Below are 19215 nucleotides of genomic sequence, written 5' to 3' on the forward strand. Positions count from 1 at the left end.
CATCGATCGCTTCTACAAAGCATGTGGAAAGGTCTTAACGCTTGTTCTCGGAATGTAAGCATTTCTGTGAGCTGTCCAAGAGGAATTCAGATGTGTCAGACAACGTTTTACCCATTCGTTTTCTGGTCCTCCTTCGTCCTCGGCACCATTGTCAAGTGTTTGTCGAAAGCAATGAAAGCCGAGTCGCCTGCGAACAGCTCGTCCATCGACTCCAGTGACCTGCAGCTTGTCTCCGGATAGAAAGCCCAGACGAAGGGCATACAGAAAAAGTTGAGAGCTCCAAACAAAAAGCTGCTCGTTCCGTAAGGTAGGGATGCCCGAGTTGCAGAACAAAGGGGAATTGTCAGTCTCTGGCATTCGAGGTCCCTTTGCACAACTAGTTCAAAGCTACCCTGCTACTTACAAGGTGTTATATTTGATAGCATTGAATAAGAACGGCGTGATCTCCGTCACCAGCCCATTGCCCAAGCTCCATCCGAAGACACTGACCGCACCACCCCGAGCTCGGATGAAGAGGGGGAATATTTCGGTAGGGTACAACCAAGGAACGCAAAGCCAACCGATTCCACCGAAGGCTGCGGTGTAGATGAAGATCATGGTGGCAAGTGCAGCACCCCATTGTTTGGCGAGCTGAATGTCCGCCGTCGGCGAGTCAGGGCCGTACTGAAGTGCGTATTTTGCTGCCACTCCAGCGATGAACAGGCTGACTCCCATGATAACATTGCCAATGAACAACGTCTTTCGTCTGCCTGTACGATCAAGGGTGAAGACAGAGATGAAGACCGAAAACATGTATGACACCTGAGACGATGGCAGTAACACGACCCCAGTGAGTGGAGAGGGAGGAGAACCAAAGAAAAGAAAAAGGGATCAGTGGCGGTCAACGTCTCCATCTGGTTTGGTCCTTTGAGACTTACATCGTTGAACCCCGAGAGTAAACGAGCCAAGGTATCGTTGAAACCACCTGATCGGAAAACAGTCGGTGCATAGACGGTAATGACACCGATGCCGGCCAGTTCTTGTAAGATCTGAAGCCAGATTGTGAGAACAATCCTGCGTCGAATATGAAGCTTCCCTCCTGAAGTGGCTATCATTCTGATGTACCCATCTTCTCCGTTTTCTTGACGTATACGCTCAAGCTTAGCCACATCGAGGATTTCTTGAAGCTCTTCAGCGACGTGAATGTCGTGCTCGTTGTATGGGGTAGAGCGTAGACGAGCTAGAATTCGGCGTGCTTCGTCTACTCTACCCATCTTGGCCAGCCATCTGGGTGATTCTGGGAAGAAAGGCAGCGATACAAGAAGCATGAGCACAAAGACGAGCTGGAAGGCCAACGGGAAGCGCCAATTGAAGCCTCCTGTCTCCAAGTTACGAACGCCAAAAGATAGCCAGTAAACGAGAGCAAGACCAAGAATGTTAAAGACAAACTCGAAACCGATCGCCTGACCTCTCTTGTCGTGCTTGGAAAGCTCTGCAACCCAGACAGGGACCACAGCATTGTAGATTCCGGTTCCGCACCCTGTGATCACTCTAGCAAACATCATCCAGGTGATGTTCTGAGCCGAAGCCTGTAAAGATGCACCGAGGATGACCCACAGCGAGCCGAGAAAGATGGCCTTCATACGACCGGCGGAATCAGCCATGTAGCCGCCTAAAAGGCCGCCAAACAAAGTGCCAAGATAGTAAATTGCGACGATGCCTCCAATTGCTGCGCTGTCTCGTTGAGTTTCGTTGCCATCAACGCCTGATGCAGTACCCATCAGGCGCAGGTAGTCTTTTGATTCGTTTACGCCTGACATCACGCCTTGGTCTGCAAACATGATGGTGGGCAAAAAGAAGAGACATTGAGCAATCAAGTTACATTCGGTCCGCTCTGATGCTTGAATTACGCTCCACTTACCGAAACCGAAGAAGAGCACAGCAATGCCGGCGACGACCTGAACAGACCATTTCATCTGAAACGCTGACAAATTAAGAACCCTCTTTTCACTGTAGATGCTGGGCACATACTTGCTCCAGGACGGCTCTGGCAATTCCGGAAAGTCGGAGGAGTCGATCCCGCAGATAGAGCTTGTCTCGAAGACATCACGCGGCGAAGCGTCCTTGCTGAGCTTGTCAGCATTGTCAATGAGCGTTGCAGGAGCACGCGTAAGGGAGTCAGGGGAATCCATGGTGCAGTGATGGTGATTGGATGTCTTGCTTCGAAGCGAAAGACGTTCGATGCTTTTAAGTAGTACGGCCCAGATCTCACCGGACAATATCGCTCAGGACCGGCACCGGTACAAAAACAGAATCGAGTAGCTGTGCTCATCAGTCGAATTCATGCTCCCACCGCAATCCTGAACTCGAGCGAGCTCAACAGGATTGCATCCATCATGGTTTGTCCATATGTATTGTGGACGGCATGCCACAATGGAGTCCTCGCTTAATCATTTGGTCGGCGAATTTTACAATGTGTACCGATGCAATAAAGTGATTCGATCCCCCTGTCCCCCTCCCCCCAACTCCCCCAACTCCCCCAACTCCCCCAACTCTTTGTTCGGCAACTGCTATAGGTCACGTTCTCCGCCGGAAGTACTAGATACTTGCCTCACATTAATTGCACTTTGTGTGTGGTCATTACACGACTTCTAGCTCGGTCAATCTGATTGTAGTTCGTGAGGCTATCGCAATGTTGTATCCGTCAGAAGACCTCCCCTTGTAAATGATGACGCTGTCTGGACGCCAGGCAAGCAACGACGAAGGTTCATCATCCCGGCCTGCCAAAGCAGGGGATTCAGCGGCAGACTGTCGGCGGCTATTCAGTGCCGTCATTCCCTGCGGAGCGGAGTGCGGATGCGCTCGGTCGCTTGTCACCATGCGACCTCGGTCAAATGATCGGAACGTCAAAGAGAATAAGAATGGAGATTTGCGAGGCGGCAGCTTTGAGATTCCCGAACAGACTGAAGGAAGAGAATCGGGAGAGACGATCGAATCCCGATCGTAATAAACGCGCTTCGAAGGTGTGTGTGTCGCGCGTGCTTGGTGTGGAGAGACCAACACTTTCTGTTTGAAATTTCGACAAGCTCAGTCTAAGTGATGAGCTTCTTGACATCGACATCATTCCTCCGCTCAGCATCCCATCTCCAGTCATATACCCTCGAATCTGGTTGACGTCAGTCGTCACCATCGCAACTCAACGATGGACAGTCTATCTGAACGTGACGGGCAGATCCTGGCCCGCGTCTCGTGGCTTCAATCTCTCCTTTCTCATCGCATCGTCCCCGAATCTTTTGCCAAGCACCTCTATCAACGATGCTGCGCAGTCGCACAATACCCATACAGCGAGTCGGCCTACCGCTCGATGGTCGACGAAGCATCGAAGCAGCTATCGATGGTCGACTTGGAGATCCGCAGCTCCCGCGAGCAGGTTTCAGGCAAGCGCATGCTCGCGCTCGTCAACACTAAGAACGACAACGTCATCCAAAACGCGACTCGATACTCACCGCTGGAGATCTCATTTATCAAGAAGCTGGTTGAAGAGATCTTCAAGGCGAGAAGAGAAGCATACTCGATACCGGCGCTCGAGGCAGTGAGGCTGGGTAGCAAGCTGCGAACACACATGACAAGGGATGCGACAGAAGAACTGCTCAAGAATCTGGTTGACCATCGATGGATCGACTACTCAGCGTAAGTGCTACACTCCGTATCTTCTCGCTTGACTTTAATTCTCCTGCCCAACTACTGACCATTTGCTCTTTCACATCGTCTTTCATCTGTCGACAATATAGCGATGGTATCTACACGCTCTCAACGCGCTCACTGCTCGAGCTCCGCAACTACCTCCAGAACGAATTCGGCGACGAGTATTTCCACACCTGCACTCACTGTAAAGATCTCGTGACGCTCGGCATCGGTTGCGGACGCAAGAAGCACGGCTGCAATGTCCGCTACCATCTGCACTGCGCACGCAGCACAATTGCTTCTGCTGTGGACGACGACGACGCGCTTCTTCGCATCGCAGGCTTCTCTTGCCCTGCATGTCGAAGTACATGGAAATCACGCCCCATCGGACCTAAGGCTCTGAACCTCAGCTCCAGCGGAGACCACGATGGGTTCATTAGCTCACAGGGCGAGAGCTCACAGACAGCAGCTACCTCAAGAAACAGAAGAAGGAGGCAGGCTTCCCACGACGATGACGAGGACGAGGGAGAACATGACGAAGATGATGAAACGGTAGAGCAGCAACCGGCTGATGATGGCAACAAAGACGAAGAGGACGAAGAAGAAGCGGAACAGCCGCAGAGAAGGCCAACGCAAGTCAAGCCTGAGCCAGGGCAACAAGGAGAGCCGTCGCAACGTCGTGTCAGATCTCGAGCAGCGCCAGCAGAGGACGAGGAGGAATCTGACGAAGAAGAGCCGGATGTCAAGCCTCGCAAACGTGCTCGTTAGGCTCTTTAGTCCTCTCACACGATTCGGCACCGCTTCGCAATGCAAGACGGCAAAGTCTCGTTCCGATTCATGTCGAATCTCGTCATCCCTCTGTTTCGCATGCTCATCGCAGCTCTGTATTCTACGCATCACAAATCGCATCTAGTCACGGGTCAACATCTTTTCCACTAGCTTGTTCGCCATCCTCATCCCTTCTTGCTTCATCGCGGATCAAAACGGATGCGGAAGCACTAGGCCGTCATGATGATTGACGAGAAAATGTCGTGGCATTCTTCGCATGCTGACGAGGGTATTCTGTATAGCACAGAAATCGACGTCAATGTAGGATCACTTCGTCTCATATCTTCTTAGCGTCACTTGAGTTCGGTTAGCCGCCGTTCTGTTTGAGCTAAGAAATGAGGCGGAGCACACTGAGTTAGATTCCTTTCCTTGGATCATCGCGATTCGCTTTGCCGAAGTGTAGAAGTAGAACTAAGCGTGTTTCTACCCCACACTCTGGTTCTCTGACATTCCCATCCAAATAGCGATCTTTCGGCTACCTTAGTACGGTTCGCGGCGTTCTGGACCTCTGGTGTAACTTAGCGGCAGGCTTATGGGTAGATGATGCGATTATGATGCGGGGTCGATCCGCCGGAGTCTGTTTCATCCACTGTTGATGGGCTTTTCAGTGGATCTGATGTTCCTGTGTTCCTAGCCTGTGTCCAATAGCGCCATTTCGCACCGTTCCTACCTCTGTGCCCTTGTCTCTGCGATTGATCATTACGCAGTCTGCGAGCACCCATTTCCTCGACAATGAAGCAAGCCCGTTCCCTTGGTCACACCTTTCCCATGGGCCGCCTCGAAGAGAATCTACGGATCGACTGGCTAGCTCCGTCCGAGCCTTTCTGTTGTCCTTTCAAAGAACCGAGCCCCGGTTTATACACGTTCCTTGCTCTATACAACGGATCCCCAACCTTTCTGACAAGCTCACAATCTTCAGCATGGTGAATGGTGGTGTTGAGCGATGTTGAGATCATGAAAGCTTGTAGGCGAAAGTTTAGCGTCCTTCATCTTCGTCCGTCGATCAGATGGGCAAAGTCTATCGGCAGAGGTCCCAAACTCAATCACCTCAACTCCTCACCAGGCTGGTCTAAAGTCTCAGAAGCTTCTTGGTGAGATTTCTTTCAGGAAGCCAAGTAGCTTTAGCTCGCCGTTTTTGCTGCAGTCCGCGCAGCAGAACTATCCCCCAGCAGCTAAGAAAGATGTACTTCGACGAGCTCAAGCAGAACGTTCACCAGATCGAAAGAGATATAAGCGGCGCAGACCATTCTTGAATAGCTCCTCTCTGACCATCAAGCCAGTCAATCTGACCTTCTTCCTGTAAAGCCTTGCCCATTTTCGAGCGCTCTAATCTCTTCCAAACCCAAAACTCAAACTCCTCTCCTTCATCAATATGAAGTTCATCGCCAGCACCTCGGCCCTCATCCTCCTCTTCACCTCCGGAACCACGGTCGCTCAAGTCAAATCCGACGTCTCGGCCATCGACTCTGCCGTAAGATCTCTAAATCAGCAACTCCAAACCGACTCACTCAACTACTTCTCCGCTCTGGCCATCAACTCTGCAGCCAACTCTGTGGATGACAAGATCAAGTCTGGTACTTCGGACGTTAAATCCCTCACTGAGACTCCCAGTGACGCTGATGCGCAAGAAATCATCAGCACTCTCACTGGAACCGAGGTCAATGTTAAGAGTGCTACTGATCGACTCATTGCGCTCAAGTCGCAGTTCAACTCGTTGGGCGTTACAGGCGTTGTTAAGGCTGACATTGACAGTTTGAAGACGGACACGGCTGCTTTTGGTGCTGCACTTGTAGCTGCTGCTCCCAGTGCGGAGAAGGCGGATGCTCAGGCTCTGACTGATAAGTTCAATGCTGATCTGGCTAGTGCTGCTGCTGCTTACAACTGAGCGATCGAGCCTTGATTTGTTTGCAAGCGGAACGCAGGGAGAGCAGGGATAGGATGTCCTTAGTATGACCACTCGCCAAATATGTAGCTTTCCTCCTAGTACTGCAATACAGCTTACCAACGCAAAACGCTCAGATTGACGAATCTGTCATAGAGAGTCTGCGAGACAGAGAGAGCGCAATCGGGCAGAAATGAGAAGCCGAGGTGCTGCTGGCTGAAATTCAGGTCGAAGTCGGCCAGAAGTTCTGTCAGGGTAGGTTTTGAGCGGAGCGCTGATCATCAGCCGGGTAAGAGTCAGGCTTTCCTCATTCAAGGGTGACGAAAGCTGTCTTTGGACGAAATGGTATCGTAAAGATGCGGTACAGGACCAATCTCTTGAGACACGAAACGCAGACAAGATAACAAGAGGAAAGATAGCAGAGAGAAGATAGCAGAGAGAAGATAGCAGAGAGAAGATAGCAGAGAGAACTTGAATCTCTATTTGGTAGCTAGTAATACAGAATTTGCAAAGGTATGATGAAGACAAGTGCTGACAGTGGTATGTGAATTATGCAGAGACAATGACGACAAGAAGAGAGTAGGAGACGATGCAGTGGCAAGTGCAACGAGATGCGATGCACTTAGTGAGCAAGACCACGGGTAGCTTGGGTACGCTCGCTCTCCAATTTTGCCTTGTTAGCAGCAAAGGCAGCGTTGCGAACCTGCTCGACCTGTGCACACTTGTGCTGTTCGGGAAGACGGTGCTTGCCGCAGAATTTGAGGCTGCAGTGTGGGCACTCTCCTACAAGGTTGATCGCTGCATCTTTACACTGACCGTCTGTGCCTGCTCCATTCTGGCAACGCTTCTTGGCACCGCCACGAAGACGGAGGACAAGATGCAAAGTCGACTCCTTCTGGATGTTGTAGTCGGAGAGGGTGCGGCCATCTTCAAGCTGCTTGCCGGCAAAGATGAGACGCTGCTGATCAGGGGGAATACCCTCCTTGTCCTGAATCTTGGCCTTGACGTTGTCAATGGTGTCAGAGGACTCGACCTCAAGAGTGATGGTCTTGCCGGTCAAAGTCTTGACAAAGATCTGCATACCACCACGGAGGCGGAGAACGAGATGAAGGGTGGACTCTTTCTGAATGTTGTAATCCGAGAGGGTACGGCCATCCTCGAGCTGCTTGCCAGCGAAGATGAGACGCTGCTGATCAGGAGGAATTCCTTCCTTGTCCTGGATCTTGGCCTTGACATTGTCAATGGTGTCCGAAGGCTCGACCTCGAGGGTGATGGTCTTGCCGGTGAGGGTCTTGACAAAGATCTGCATCTGTGGAGTTGGTAGGTGGCGGAGGAGGAGGAGGAGGAGGAGGAGGTGTTACCAGAGTCAGAAGCTGGTCTATAAAGGGAAGGAGGAGGTAGCGTCGCAATGAACGATGGGATTGCGACTTACTTTGAGGTCAAGATGCGGATGCGGGTTTGAGTTAAACTTGGCTGGGTTGTTGCGGGTGAGATATGAGCTGGGGGTGTAGGAGTGCAGCGCTAGGTTGACGATAGCGGCAATGCGGTGAGGCGAGTAGGATCGAAGGTGGTGATGCCGACTAGGGGCTGGGTGAGTAACGCAGAAGCGGTGTTAGGTATGTTGATGGTTGAGGCAGAAGGGGAACAAAGGTTGTTGGGTGGTGGCAAGGTCTTATAGGAGTGGAGCAATGATTGATAGCCAATTGGGTGAGTTGAGTGACTCAGGTCAGACGAGCCTAGCCAGCGTTGCGTGTGTTATCGCGACTCTGAGACTTGTGTGACACGCTGCGAGTCGAGAACTGAGTTTGAATCTCGACCCACAACGCCAGCCGTCGATGCTGTGCTGTGCTGTGCTGTTGCTTATCTCTTATGTGTGTGTGTGTGTGTCTAGCCTAATAATTCGGATTTCCACTATTGAATGCGACCGATTGGAAATTGAGCCTTTTCCGTACGCAATGGCAGAAGCCAGACAAAGTGTCTCCGCTGCGCCCACCAAACTCCGAGTCAGACACACAACGTCGAGTCGATCTGGCGAAACCGCTGTCTTGGCTCGATTTTCTCCTCCCATGCGACAGAGGCAAGTCGACGCTCTTTGGCTTTCTGCGTCTTTCTACAGTCGCCTAATCTTTGGCTGGATGACGCGTCCCTGAAAAGGTTTCGCCACTTTGGAGCAAAAGAAGTGATCGACGAGGGGATCACCTTGGCTTCCCCTCCGAGCACAGCCCGTTTCTCGCTCTTCTTTCTGTTAGCAAGACCTTCCGGCTTCCATACCGGCCCAATCCAGCCTGTTTTGTCTCCGTACAGATACATACCATCTCCGTTTCCAGACGGCTTTCATTCCGCGTTCAGACGGAGGGTAACGCATGCTCATACAGTAGCCGCTATGCAGACTTGCGGGACTCCTTTTTCATGCTTCATCTCTGGCCCTCGTCTAGGCAGAGGCTGACAGGCTGTCTTCATGGTGTTTCCGGCCGGCTTGGCGAGCAGTTGCTTTTCGTTACCGCACAATCCGATGGGCAGCAGAGCAAGCGAATGAAAGTGCAGTTCCATCCCGTGTGTGGAGGGAAAAGCCAGATTAAAGCTGTCAATTTCTCAAAACAGCTCAGCGCAGAGTCAACTGTGTGAGTGTGCGGCAGAGTCCGAGCTCTGACTGACTCGGCTAGCTTGATAGACCCTCAAATCTCGTATGTCATTGAGCATGATCCTGAGCCAACAGCTTCGACGACTCTTTTTCCAGACTCGATCCGGCCATGGTCGGCCCTTGGGTAGGTCAACGTTGTTGAGCAATACACAAGCGACGAGCAGCGAGACAGACAATAATTGCAATGATATTAGAGAGCAACTAAGTACAAGGCAATGAGAAGCATATATATATCCCTCCCGATGACTAGTGTGTGCGTGCTTGGAATCAAGTGACACGTAGGATTGATTGCTATCACAATAGGAGCAAGGGGGTGATCATGTGCATCTGGGCAACGGTGGTGGCTAACGATGAGCAGTGTTGGTGGGTGATGATGAGTGACGACGGTGAGCGAGGTTGGCGGAAACGTTAGAACGAAGAGGAGAGGTCTTGTGATTTCACTAACATCACACTTCGAGCTAGTCCCCTCTTGTGTCATTCTATGAACACTCAGGTCCATGTTTGATCTCGCTTGGGGGGTCTGTGGACGACTGGCAGCCTGTCTCAACAGAGAGACTGTACCTTGGGAGCAATGGATCATCTGGGCTCTGATTGATGACAGTTCCTAAAACAAGTGAAAGTCTGAAATGATGGAAATGTCTTGCCCAAAATTTGACATTTGCCATCCATCGGATCACATCTGCATTGGTCGCAGGTTGTTCGATTTGGGAAGGAGACCTGCTGCTCATGCAGCTTTTTTGTGCATCTCAGGAACAGTCTATCAAACACGTCACATTTGACAGCAATACTGGGAAACCATAGATATATTCGAGTTGACGGTACAGCAAAGTGACGTGACAGCGGGGAACAAGAGAAGCATGAGGAACAAATATACAAATGGATGGATGGTATCTGTAATGATGTGTTGAGGTAGGCGTCTCTATGCCACGCGGCTGGCAAGACGACGAATCGCCGGAACCGAAATGTAGGCAGGACAGTACGTCTCGATACCCGTCACCTCTCTTGGCAACGGCAGCTCGTATGGTCCAGCCTCGTCCACCTCGGGAGGCAGAAGCAAGTGGTCGTTGCGATCGTTGGGAACCACACGCGATGCAACCGCCTTGAGGATCTCAGGCGAGATCGGGTTTTCGTAGTCAGCCACGTAGTAGTGCGAGATGAGCTTCTGGATCTGTGTCGGTGTCAACATCCAGCAGACGTCGTAGATAATGTCGATATCGCCCAACGTCGCCTTCTTGAGCTGTAGCAGCTTGGTCGCCTGCATTAGGTGTTCGAGTTGCAGTGTGCCTTCGGGCATGTCGTGTGACTTGCACCATTCCTCAATACGTGTGATGTTATACTGGATCTGCATCGCACGTTTCCAAGAGCAGAAGTTTCTTCGCATCAGCAAGTCGTTGAAGCTCGTGACACCGATCAACTTGAGCAGCTCTGTCACCACCTGCTGCGTCACCGAAGGCTCGACGTAGTAGCTCTTGAGACTCTTCCACACCTTGTTCAAGATGCCAAGGATGTCATCCATCGTGTGAGAGGGTGTCGAGTTGTTCGATAGCAATCGGTTGAACAGACGTCCTGAGTGGTCACTCGTCACGAAACCAGGCAGTGACTGGCTCTCGACGAGGGCCGGGATAACCATTTTGTGCAATCGCTTCTTGGCCTCTTGCATCCATGTGTGGTAGATGTTGTACTCCAACGAGTCCAAGTCATGCTTGACGATGGTAACCAGACGCTCGTAGTCGCCCCATTCGAAGGAACGGGCAGCGCCATCGACGCCAGGTCCGATACCTTGAAGCATGTCGCTCTCGGCAATGCAGACAAACGAAAGGATCTCGTGTACGTTCGAGAGCCAGAAGATGCCTGGAATGATGGCCTCCTCGCCCTGGAACGACATGACGTGCTGCTGGATGGTCTGCATGACGTTGGCAAGGAAGCGCTCCGACTCGCGCACAAGACCATACTTCCACATCTCGTTGGTGACCAGCGAAATGAGGTGCGCAGGGAACAAGACCTCCTTGGGCGAAGGAGGGTTCTGCAGACTAGGCGCGGGCACCTTGAGGAAGCGAATGAGACCGTTGAGGACGTCCTCATCGAGCTGCTCCTCGTTCTCGAGAATACGGATGATTTCCTCCGATGGGTCGTCCTCATCATACTCGTCGTCGTAGCCGTTGCGCTGGCCTCCAAGACCAGGAATCTGGTGACCGTCCAGACCAAATGCGACCGAGACGTGGCGGTTGGCCGTAGCAGCGCTGCGCTTGGCAGCCATCATGGCCTCTTCGTGCTCGTCGCGACCGGCAGGTGCATCGCTCCAAGGGCCGGCCTCGCTGTGACGACGAGGACGACGCTTGCTGTTGCCGTTGGCGTAGCCATTCTCCTTGCCTGTGGCCATGTTAAAGACAGGTGGTGCGGCATTCTCGATCCGCTGCGAGTTCTTCTGCAGTGTGTTGAGCGCGTTGGCACGGTTGAGCTGCTCGCGAAGGCCGGCGACTTCGGATCGAAGCGAGTTAATCGTGGCAACGTCGTCTTCCGCCGACTTGGTGACACCGTTGAGAGCTTCGGATCGTGCCTGCAACTCGTCGGCCTGACGCTCGATCTCGGCGGTGAGGTCGGCGATACGCTTGTTCTGCTCGGCGATGCGCTTGAGTGAAGTCTCCTGCTTGACATCGAGCTCCTTCTTAGCAGCAAGCAGCGCTTCGAACTCGGCCATAGCCACGGTGGGCTTGGCAAGCTCGTCATTGAGTCCGCGATTTTTGCTCTCAACCTCTTCGTGCTTGCCCTGCCATGTGAGGATCTGAGCCTCGAGTGCCTTGATCTTGGCCGAAAGCTCCTTGTTGTCCTTGATTCGCTTTTGCAGGTTCTGGGTGAGCTCGACGACCTTGTTCTCGAGCTTGTACGAGACCTCCTTGAAGTGCGATACGGATCTGGCCTCGGTTCGACGAGCGACGAGCTCCTTCTTGGCGAGACGACGACGGTAGCACGACTGCAGGTGGATGACACCTTGCCTCTCCTTGCGGTATTGCCTTCGGGCCAGGGCACCACGGAGCAAGGCTTGGAGACGTGTAGCTGAGAACTCGACCTTGGCGGTCTTGTAGGTTGATCGGACAGCACGTCCACGGACGACGGCCTGGATCTTGATGACAGCCTGTCGGGTGGTCTGGTACTGCTTGCGGGCCAGGAATCCACGAGTGACGGTCTGGATCTTGGTGGCGGCGGTGTTCTGTCGGAGAGCCTCGACCTGCTTCATCGCTAAACGCATACGCCACCACGACTGGATCTTGACCGTGTTGGCGCGCATTGCCTGGTACTTCTTCTGATGAACGTGACGTCGGAGGTTCTTCTGGATGATGATGGTCACTGCATTCAGGCGGTCGGTACGCTTCTGCTCGAACTGGGCAAGCATACCGGCTCGGAAGAAGATCTTGGTGAGACCCACCTGGTACTTGTCCTTCTCAGTGATAGTGGTGGAGAGGATGTGCGTAGCCAATGCCTTGACCTTGTCCATGTTCGACATGTTCCAGCGATCCGATGGTACAAGCATGTAGTATCGCTCGGCAAAGTCGGCGAAAGTCCATCGTGATGGGTAACCGGCACAGCTTATGCGAATGGTCTCGAGCACACCACATGCCCGGAGCTGTCCGAGAACGTTTTGCGGCTCGACTTCCCACGCCTTCTTGGCCTCGTTGGGCTTGATGCAACGAATGTAGTGGACGTTGGTGCTGTCGATGGTGGCCATGAGGCTGACAAGCGAGGTCTTGAACTGAGAACCGAGCGTAGGCTTCTTGATGCTGGCACCGGGCAGCTTCTTGGGTGCAGGCTTGGCGGGAGCACCAGCAGCGTCGGTAGCCTCATCTTTGGACTCCTCGGGCTTGTGCAGGTTGACGGCGGTGTCGAGGACTTCCTTGAGGAAGGGGTTGGCTGTGCTGTTAAGCAGGTTGAGGTGCTCATCAGGAACGGTATCCTTGTTCTTCTCGACAAAGCTGGCGCTCGAGTACTCGACGTCGAGAGCGTAATGGCAAACGGTGAAGCTAGTTGTGCCGAAACGCGGCTTCTTGAATGCATTCTTGAACTCGGGTCGCTTGTCCATCTGCGTGTAGAGCTTCTGTAGAAAAGACTCGTCGGAACCGGAGGGAAGACGCGACTCTTCGTCGAGGAGCGAAAGGATACCGAGCTTGCCTTCAATCATGTCGATGCAGGGCTGGTTGTCGGAGAAGTCGATGAATGTCCAGGAGATCTGTTCCTGAAGGTATTCTTCTTGCTCGAGCTTGAAGACGTGGTGGTTGAACTCATGCTGAAGACGCTCATTGGCGTAGTTGATGCAGAACTGCTCGTATGAGTTGATCTTGAATCGCTCGAAACCGTAGATATCGAGAACACCGATCATGGACTCGCGTGACTTGGATGAGCCAAGAGCAAGAGATCGGTTCATCTGGTCGACGAGCCAGTCAAAGAGACAGGTGTAGACGTACTTGGAGACGGAATCACGAACCACGATGGCTTGCGCCTGTGTCAAGTTGGTGACGACCTTTTCACCTCGAGTCTGGAGTTGACGCTTGACGGTCCATTTGCGGAACTCGGACGAGTCGATACCGAGCATGCGCGTAGCCATGAAGAGACTTGGCTCGTCGTCGGCCAAGACGGCATCGTTTCGTGCTGCAGTGATGTTGACGTTTCCGAGATGCAAGAGTGCGGCCAAGAGACGGAAGATGTTCCATTGTCGTTCGATGGTGAGACCGACGGTGCTGAGGGCCTTCTGAGTCGCTTTGAAGTCTTCTGCATCGTTCACGCCGTTGATGATATGGCTGCCGGCACCACCCTGGTTGAGATAGAAGAATTTGGATGCGTCTTCGAGGCCGAGATCCTTCTTTTCGGATGTAGGTGCGCCGGCACAGAGCTGGTAGAAGATGTGGTAGTTTCGCTCAGTCTCGGGCTGGTAGACGAGACGAGATCGTTCGAGCAGATATGTACGCATCTTGGCACCAACGATCTCGTGGCTTTTGTCGAAGAGGATCTCAAGGTACTTTCCGAATCGGGACGAGTTGTCGTTCCTCGTGGTCTTTGCATTACCGAAAGCCTCCATGATAGGATTGGTAGCGAGAATCTGCTGTTCTGTCTCGCTCATACCGCCGGGTTCCTTGCCTCCAGGACCGGCCTTTCTGCTGCCTGGTCGATCTGGGTCTTCGACAGTGGCAAAGTAGCGCATGATGAACTTGGCAGAGACAGTCTTACCAGCACCAGACTCACCGCTGACGACGATGGTTTGATCCTTTTCATCGCGAATCATGCATCGGTAGGCATCTTCTGCAATAGCGAACAAATGTGGCTCGAGTTCACCCTTGCGTCGACCCGAGTAAGCTTGAATGATCTCGGGACTGTACAGGCTGAGCGCATAGAAGGGATTGACCGCGATGAGGACGATACCAGAGTAGGTGTAGATGATTCGTTGGGAGTATCGATTGAGAATGGTGTGGAGGACTGAAGGCTCGTTGAGGTAACTCAAGTTGGTAAGATCGTCTGTGGCCTCGAGAAGTGGCGGGTTGCGTAGTGGTGGAAGCTGGTCCTCGCCATCTTTGGCTGCGAGCTTGGCCTCGGTGGTGGTGACGGTCTTGGAAGCGCCAGTGTCGTCTAGTGTAAACTCTAGGGCGATCTCGCCGGAAACAGATTTAGCGAGAGGTTTGGCGAGGGTTGCACTGATCCAACCAAGCTCCTTGTCAGGGAACCAAGCCTTGGTGCCTAGCACAAAGGCGGCGAGAAGGTCGGTTGCAGCGGGCGCCATGATGGTATTGGTCGTCTCTGCGGGGGCGTCGGAAGCAAGATTTACCTGCTATGGAACGGCGTGACGCCTGTGTCACTGCGACTTGTGGCAGCTAAGACGGACGGTGTAACACACTACCGCTGGACGTCGCAGCGTAGATGTGATACGAAGCAAAGGACCGCCGGGGTAGCTTGCTGAGCCAAGGTGAGAGGAGAAAGCCAGCGACACTGTCGAGAGCTGGTCTAGCGAAATGGAGAAGCCTGCTCTCGCAAAAGAAGGGAAAGGAGTCCAAGGGAGCAGCGACCGAGTCTTGCCTGGTGTTCAAAGCAGCCGGACAATCAGAACGACAAGCTCGACAAGCCCGGGAGGATGAAAAGGAAAGAGAAGAGAGGGTGAGAAAAGAAGGGAGTGTGGAGCGTAAAGAAAGCAAGTAAGATGCAGAGAGAAGCCAAGGGACAAGCACAAGTGAGAAGCTATTACCGACGCTTGCTGTGCGAGAAGGAATGGAAGCCAAGCCAAAGCCAGATTCAAAGACTTTGAGAGACAGACAGACAGCGAGCGAGAAGGCCAAAAGGAGAAACACACGCACAGAAATGCCACGCAACGTAGCACGGACATTCCATCCCAACAGGCAGCACCAGGGGCCAAGGTCCCTTTCACTCACTCACTCACTCACTCTCACTCGCACACTTTCACTCGACTCTCATTTTCAACAGCAGCGCCAGCACACACACACATATACACACACATATATATACACACACACACACACACACACACACACACTAGAGGGGGTATCAAAGTTTTTGTATTTTTAAAAACCCGGGCTTTTTTTGAAAAGCGCGTTTTTCCAAAAAAAAAAAAAAATTGCAAAAGCTTACATAAAGTTGAGGAAATTGATTTACCCGAGGTGCGTAGGAAGTGAGGATTGTGAATGAATGGCATGCATGCAAAATGCACATTGGTTGTCATGGCAATGACTCAGGAGCTAAGCATAAGAGGACAACCAGGAGGGCACAGTGGCAAACACATGATCAATGCAAGACAAAGCAGTATACCCAGAGATCATGCTGAAGTATATATATATCTATGTAGCTGAGTGTTCCTTAAAGTAATATCATCAAGCATTTTCTCAAAAACTTCAACTCATAAGCTGTGCCAAGTGAAAAACAAAACCGCATTTTTGAAAATGCACCTTTTTCGTGCATTCTCAAAAATGCAAAACCGAGTTCACTCCACAATGCTTCTCTCCTCTTCTCACTTTTGTCACTCTTTGCTCACTCTCTCCTTCCTTGCACTCTTTCAACATGACCACCACCACTGATGATTCTCTTGACATTTCTGCACAGTTGTTCTGGCAGTCCACTACACCTACAAGCTCTGCAACTCAGACCAGAAACATTCCTGCACTGTCTTGATCTGGTTTTACAAGCACCCCTGACAGTTACACTTCCTGTCCAAATTGAGTCTCTGGATCTGCCACAGGCAAGAAGAACTTCACTTTGGTTGAGTGCCAACATCCTCCACCTTGTCACAATCATCTACAACAGCAAGTCCTACCAGCATGATCTGCTTCCATCTTGAGAATTGACCAAGAGAAATCCAGGCAACAAACTTTGCAAACATTCCATTTTTTGGGAGATCTTCAAGTTGATTTTCCCAGGCACATCTGTCAAGCCCAATCACATTAAGGCCAAGCTGAGGTGGGTGCAAGAGACATACTACAAGGAGAAGAAGAAGCTGTCAGAGGTTGTGTGCCAGAAACCTGAAATCTGTAGTAGTACTACAACTACTACTGATCCTATCAAGATCTGTGGTAAAAGGCTATTATTATTATTCTTGCTGAGATCTGTTGTAGAAGCCTTCTATGACTTCTCTTGCTCAAATATGTCATAACTGATATCTATTGCAGATTTCAACTGACCACTGGGGACACTCTGCTCAGAGGTAGCTCAGCACAATTGCTAGTTGATAGATACTTTGAGGTGACACCAAGGTCTGGTGTGAATATGCTTGCACCAATACAAGTGTCCAGTGTGTCAACTGATTGATTGAGCGATCCCTGGACCACAGTGGACAACTGCCTTTGGTTCTAATGATCGAGAGAGCTGAACTGCAGTATGAACTGCCTTCAGATGGCATCAAGTGGTGATACAACACACACACTATGGTAGTAGCAATGCTCTGCAATTGCTACTGACAACGAATCTACTAAGTATACTTATTGTGAAGCTATAGCTAGTAATGTAATGTGTGGAGTGGATGGAGATCCACTTGACTACTATGACGAGAAGGTATGGTTATATACATCCTCACAGTGTTGCCTGCGACTCTGCTCCAGCTCTCTCTAGAGAGTACCTTCTTTGTTGAGCCCTGCTCCTCCCATCTCTTTGTGGTCGAGGATTGCCAACTGTCACTTCATGATTGACAGGGGTCACCCCACTTCATCCTAGTGGCAGTGCACCCCCTTTTCATCTACCTCCTGGTGCTGGCGCCCATCTTTGGCACTGATTTCATCATCATGCAAGGCCCCCTTCCTCATCCAGTGGCAACCTCTCCCATGTTCATCATCATCCTCTTGTGGCATTGGCAATAGATGCATCTTTGAACCAATTTCCATGAAGTCTGTTGTACAAGCATGATATTACCATTCCCACTGAACTCTGTAGTAGTGGCCTTGTTCCTACTGATCTCGACAAGTTCTGTCATAGAGCCATTGGTCCTACCAATCTTGCTGAACTCTGTTGGAACTCTCTTTTTGCCCAATCCATGATTATTGCGCAAGGCCTCTTCATATGAATCCACCTCCTGTGCATCCATCCAGTCCTGTGACAGGACCAAACAAAGTATTTCCCGCTGTCCATGTCCTGGTTTCGAGTTTTGCTTGCTCTAGTGGCTGGTCTTGTGTCAGCAGTCGTGCACCTGAAACCTGAGATCGGTAGTAGTGTCGATACTATTACCGATCCTGTCGAGTTATGCGATAATACTAGTGGTATTACGATTCTCAGTGAAATATGTAATAGAGTTGTCTCTATCCCTTTCTTGCTCGGAACTGTAGTATGGGCTTTGCTATTGCAGGTCTTGACTAACTGCTGTGGACACTCCGTCCAGAGGTAGCTCGGCATGATCAATAACAATGTGAACTTGTGATGACACCAAGGTCTGGTGTGAGTATCTTGTTGATGATGAGGTTGGTGGCATTGGCATGAGTGTCCAGTGTGTCAACTATTGCTTGAGGTGATCCCCAGACTGCAGTGGACAACTGCCTTCAGTTCTATCTTAATCTGGACCACTGGTTTGCTATGAACTGCCTTCAGATGTCAGTGAGTGGTGATACAACACACACACTACAATGAGGAGTAACCTATCAATTACTACTATGCTGACTGAAAACTAATGTATACTTATGCTGAAGTGATAACTAGTTATATGGTGTGTAGAGTGGATGGGGATCCACTCGACCACTTGTGATGAGAGGGTATGCTTATATACATCCATCATAGTGTTGCCTGCGACACTGCTCCGGCCCTCTCTCTCCAGCAAGTACCTTCTTCGTCGAGTACTTTACAGGGGGTCCCTGTAGTACCACCCCTGTTCTCCTTGAGCTATGTGTCGACCTCCCTTGACACTGCTCCTCTTCCTCATGTCCTGCTTGCTGGTGTCCCTGACACAGCTCTCCTTCTTTTGACCAGTGATGGTCCCCTTGACTCCTATCTTGTGAACCCCTGAGTGGTAACTGTCTACATGCTTCTGAGCTTGGTCCCCATCTTGGCAGGGCCTGGTCCTTGTCTCAGCAGAGCTTGGTCTCCCTCATATGTGAGCTTGGTCCTCCTTGCATGTGAATCGTCATATGGACATCCTTATTACTGATCTCTGTGGAATCTGCCATACCATCAAGCTTACTGCAGATTCTGGCAGAATTCGTGATATCAGCATTGCTCATGCAGATCTCAATGAGATCTGTCATAGCACTGTTCCTACTACAGATCTCACTGAATTCTGCTACAATTCCCATGATCTGCCCAATCCCTCGATTCCTGTGCTCCCTTCATATGAACTGATGGGTCTTCCTGCTTCCTGCGCATTCAGGCCCATGACATCTTGCACAATTTGAGGTGGTAGATGTGCTGGGCAGCTCAGGTGTCTGAGACAGATTTGCTAAACCTTCTTCAATGGTAAGGTCCATCTCCAAGAGGTACAGATTGACATATCTGGTGTTGTGGTGATGATTGGTGGACATGCGACAATTGGTGGACATGTGACGATTTGTGGACATGATTAAGTTGAGGGTGGAGAAAGAGGTTGTGAGGTGTGTCACAGGGCCAGCGCAGAGATCATAAGCAGCCATGCTGCGCAGCCACCGAAATGAGCTTGGCACATAGGAAGCAGGACTGGTCAAGACCCAGGGGCTCTGACCAATCTCATCAAGAATGGTCAGACAAAGAGCTGGGGGCAAAA

The 19215-nt window shown here is 51.3% G+C and overlaps 6 protein-coding genes across 6 annotated transcripts; 2 read left to right on the plus strand and 4 right to left on the minus strand.

Moving 5' to 3' along the window:
• Window positions 1-107: 107 nt before the first annotated feature.
• UHO2_05448 (uncharacterized protein) lies at window positions 108-2171 on the minus strand (the record flags this gene model as incomplete). The annotated part of the gene is made up of 4 exons (XM_041560263.1): window positions 108-294; window positions 404-801; window positions 918-1810; window positions 1901-2171. 4 exons carry the CDS (start codon window positions 2169-2171, stop codon window positions 108-110), a joined length of 1749 nt encoding a protein of 582 aa, XP_041416197.1.
• Window positions 2172-3181: 1010 nt separating this feature from the next.
• Window positions 3182-4431, plus strand: UHO2_05449 (uncharacterized protein; the record flags this gene model as incomplete). Its single annotated transcript, XM_041560264.1, has 2 exons — window positions 3182-3669; window positions 3771-4431. The coding sequence occupies 2 exons, from the start codon at window positions 3182-3184 to the stop codon at window positions 4429-4431; spliced, it is 1149 nt and encodes a 382-aa protein (XP_041416198.1).
• A 1432-nt stretch (window positions 4432-5863) lies between these two features.
• UHO2_05450 (uncharacterized protein) lies at window positions 5864-6376 on the plus strand (the record flags this gene model as incomplete). The annotated part of the gene is made up of 1 exon (XM_041560265.1): window positions 5864-6376. One exon carries the CDS (start codon window positions 5864-5866, stop codon window positions 6374-6376), a length of 513 nt encoding a protein of 170 aa, XP_041416199.1.
• Window positions 6377-6995: 619 nt separating this feature from the next.
• Window positions 6996-7682, minus strand: UHO2_05451 (putative polyubiquitin; the record flags this gene model as incomplete). Its single annotated transcript, XM_041560266.1, has 1 exon — window positions 6996-7682. The coding sequence occupies one exon, from the start codon at window positions 7680-7682 to the stop codon at window positions 6996-6998; it is 687 nt and encodes a 228-aa protein (XP_041416200.1).
• A 2251-nt stretch (window positions 7683-9933) lies between these two features.
• UHO2_05452 (putative myosin V) lies at window positions 9934-14778 on the minus strand (the record flags this gene model as incomplete). Its single annotated transcript, XM_041560267.1, has 1 exon — window positions 9934-14778. The coding sequence occupies one exon, from the start codon at window positions 14776-14778 to the stop codon at window positions 9934-9936; it is 4845 nt and encodes a 1614-aa protein (XP_041416201.1).
• A 4027-nt stretch (window positions 14779-18805) lies between these two features.
• UHO2_05453 (uncharacterized protein) lies at window positions 18806-19105 on the minus strand (the record flags this gene model as incomplete). Its single annotated transcript, XM_041560268.1, has 1 exon — window positions 18806-19105. One exon carries the CDS (start codon window positions 19103-19105, stop codon window positions 18806-18808), a length of 300 nt encoding a protein of 99 aa, XP_041416202.1.
• Between the last annotated feature and the right edge of the window lie 110 nt (window positions 19106-19215).

Source organism: Ustilago hordei (genome assembly GCF_900519145.1).
Source record: "Ustilago hordei strain Uho2 genome assembly, contig: UHO2_contig_13, whole genome shotgun sequence".
NCBI lineage: Eukaryota > Fungi > Basidiomycota > Ustilaginomycetes > Ustilaginales > Ustilaginaceae > Ustilago > Ustilago hordei.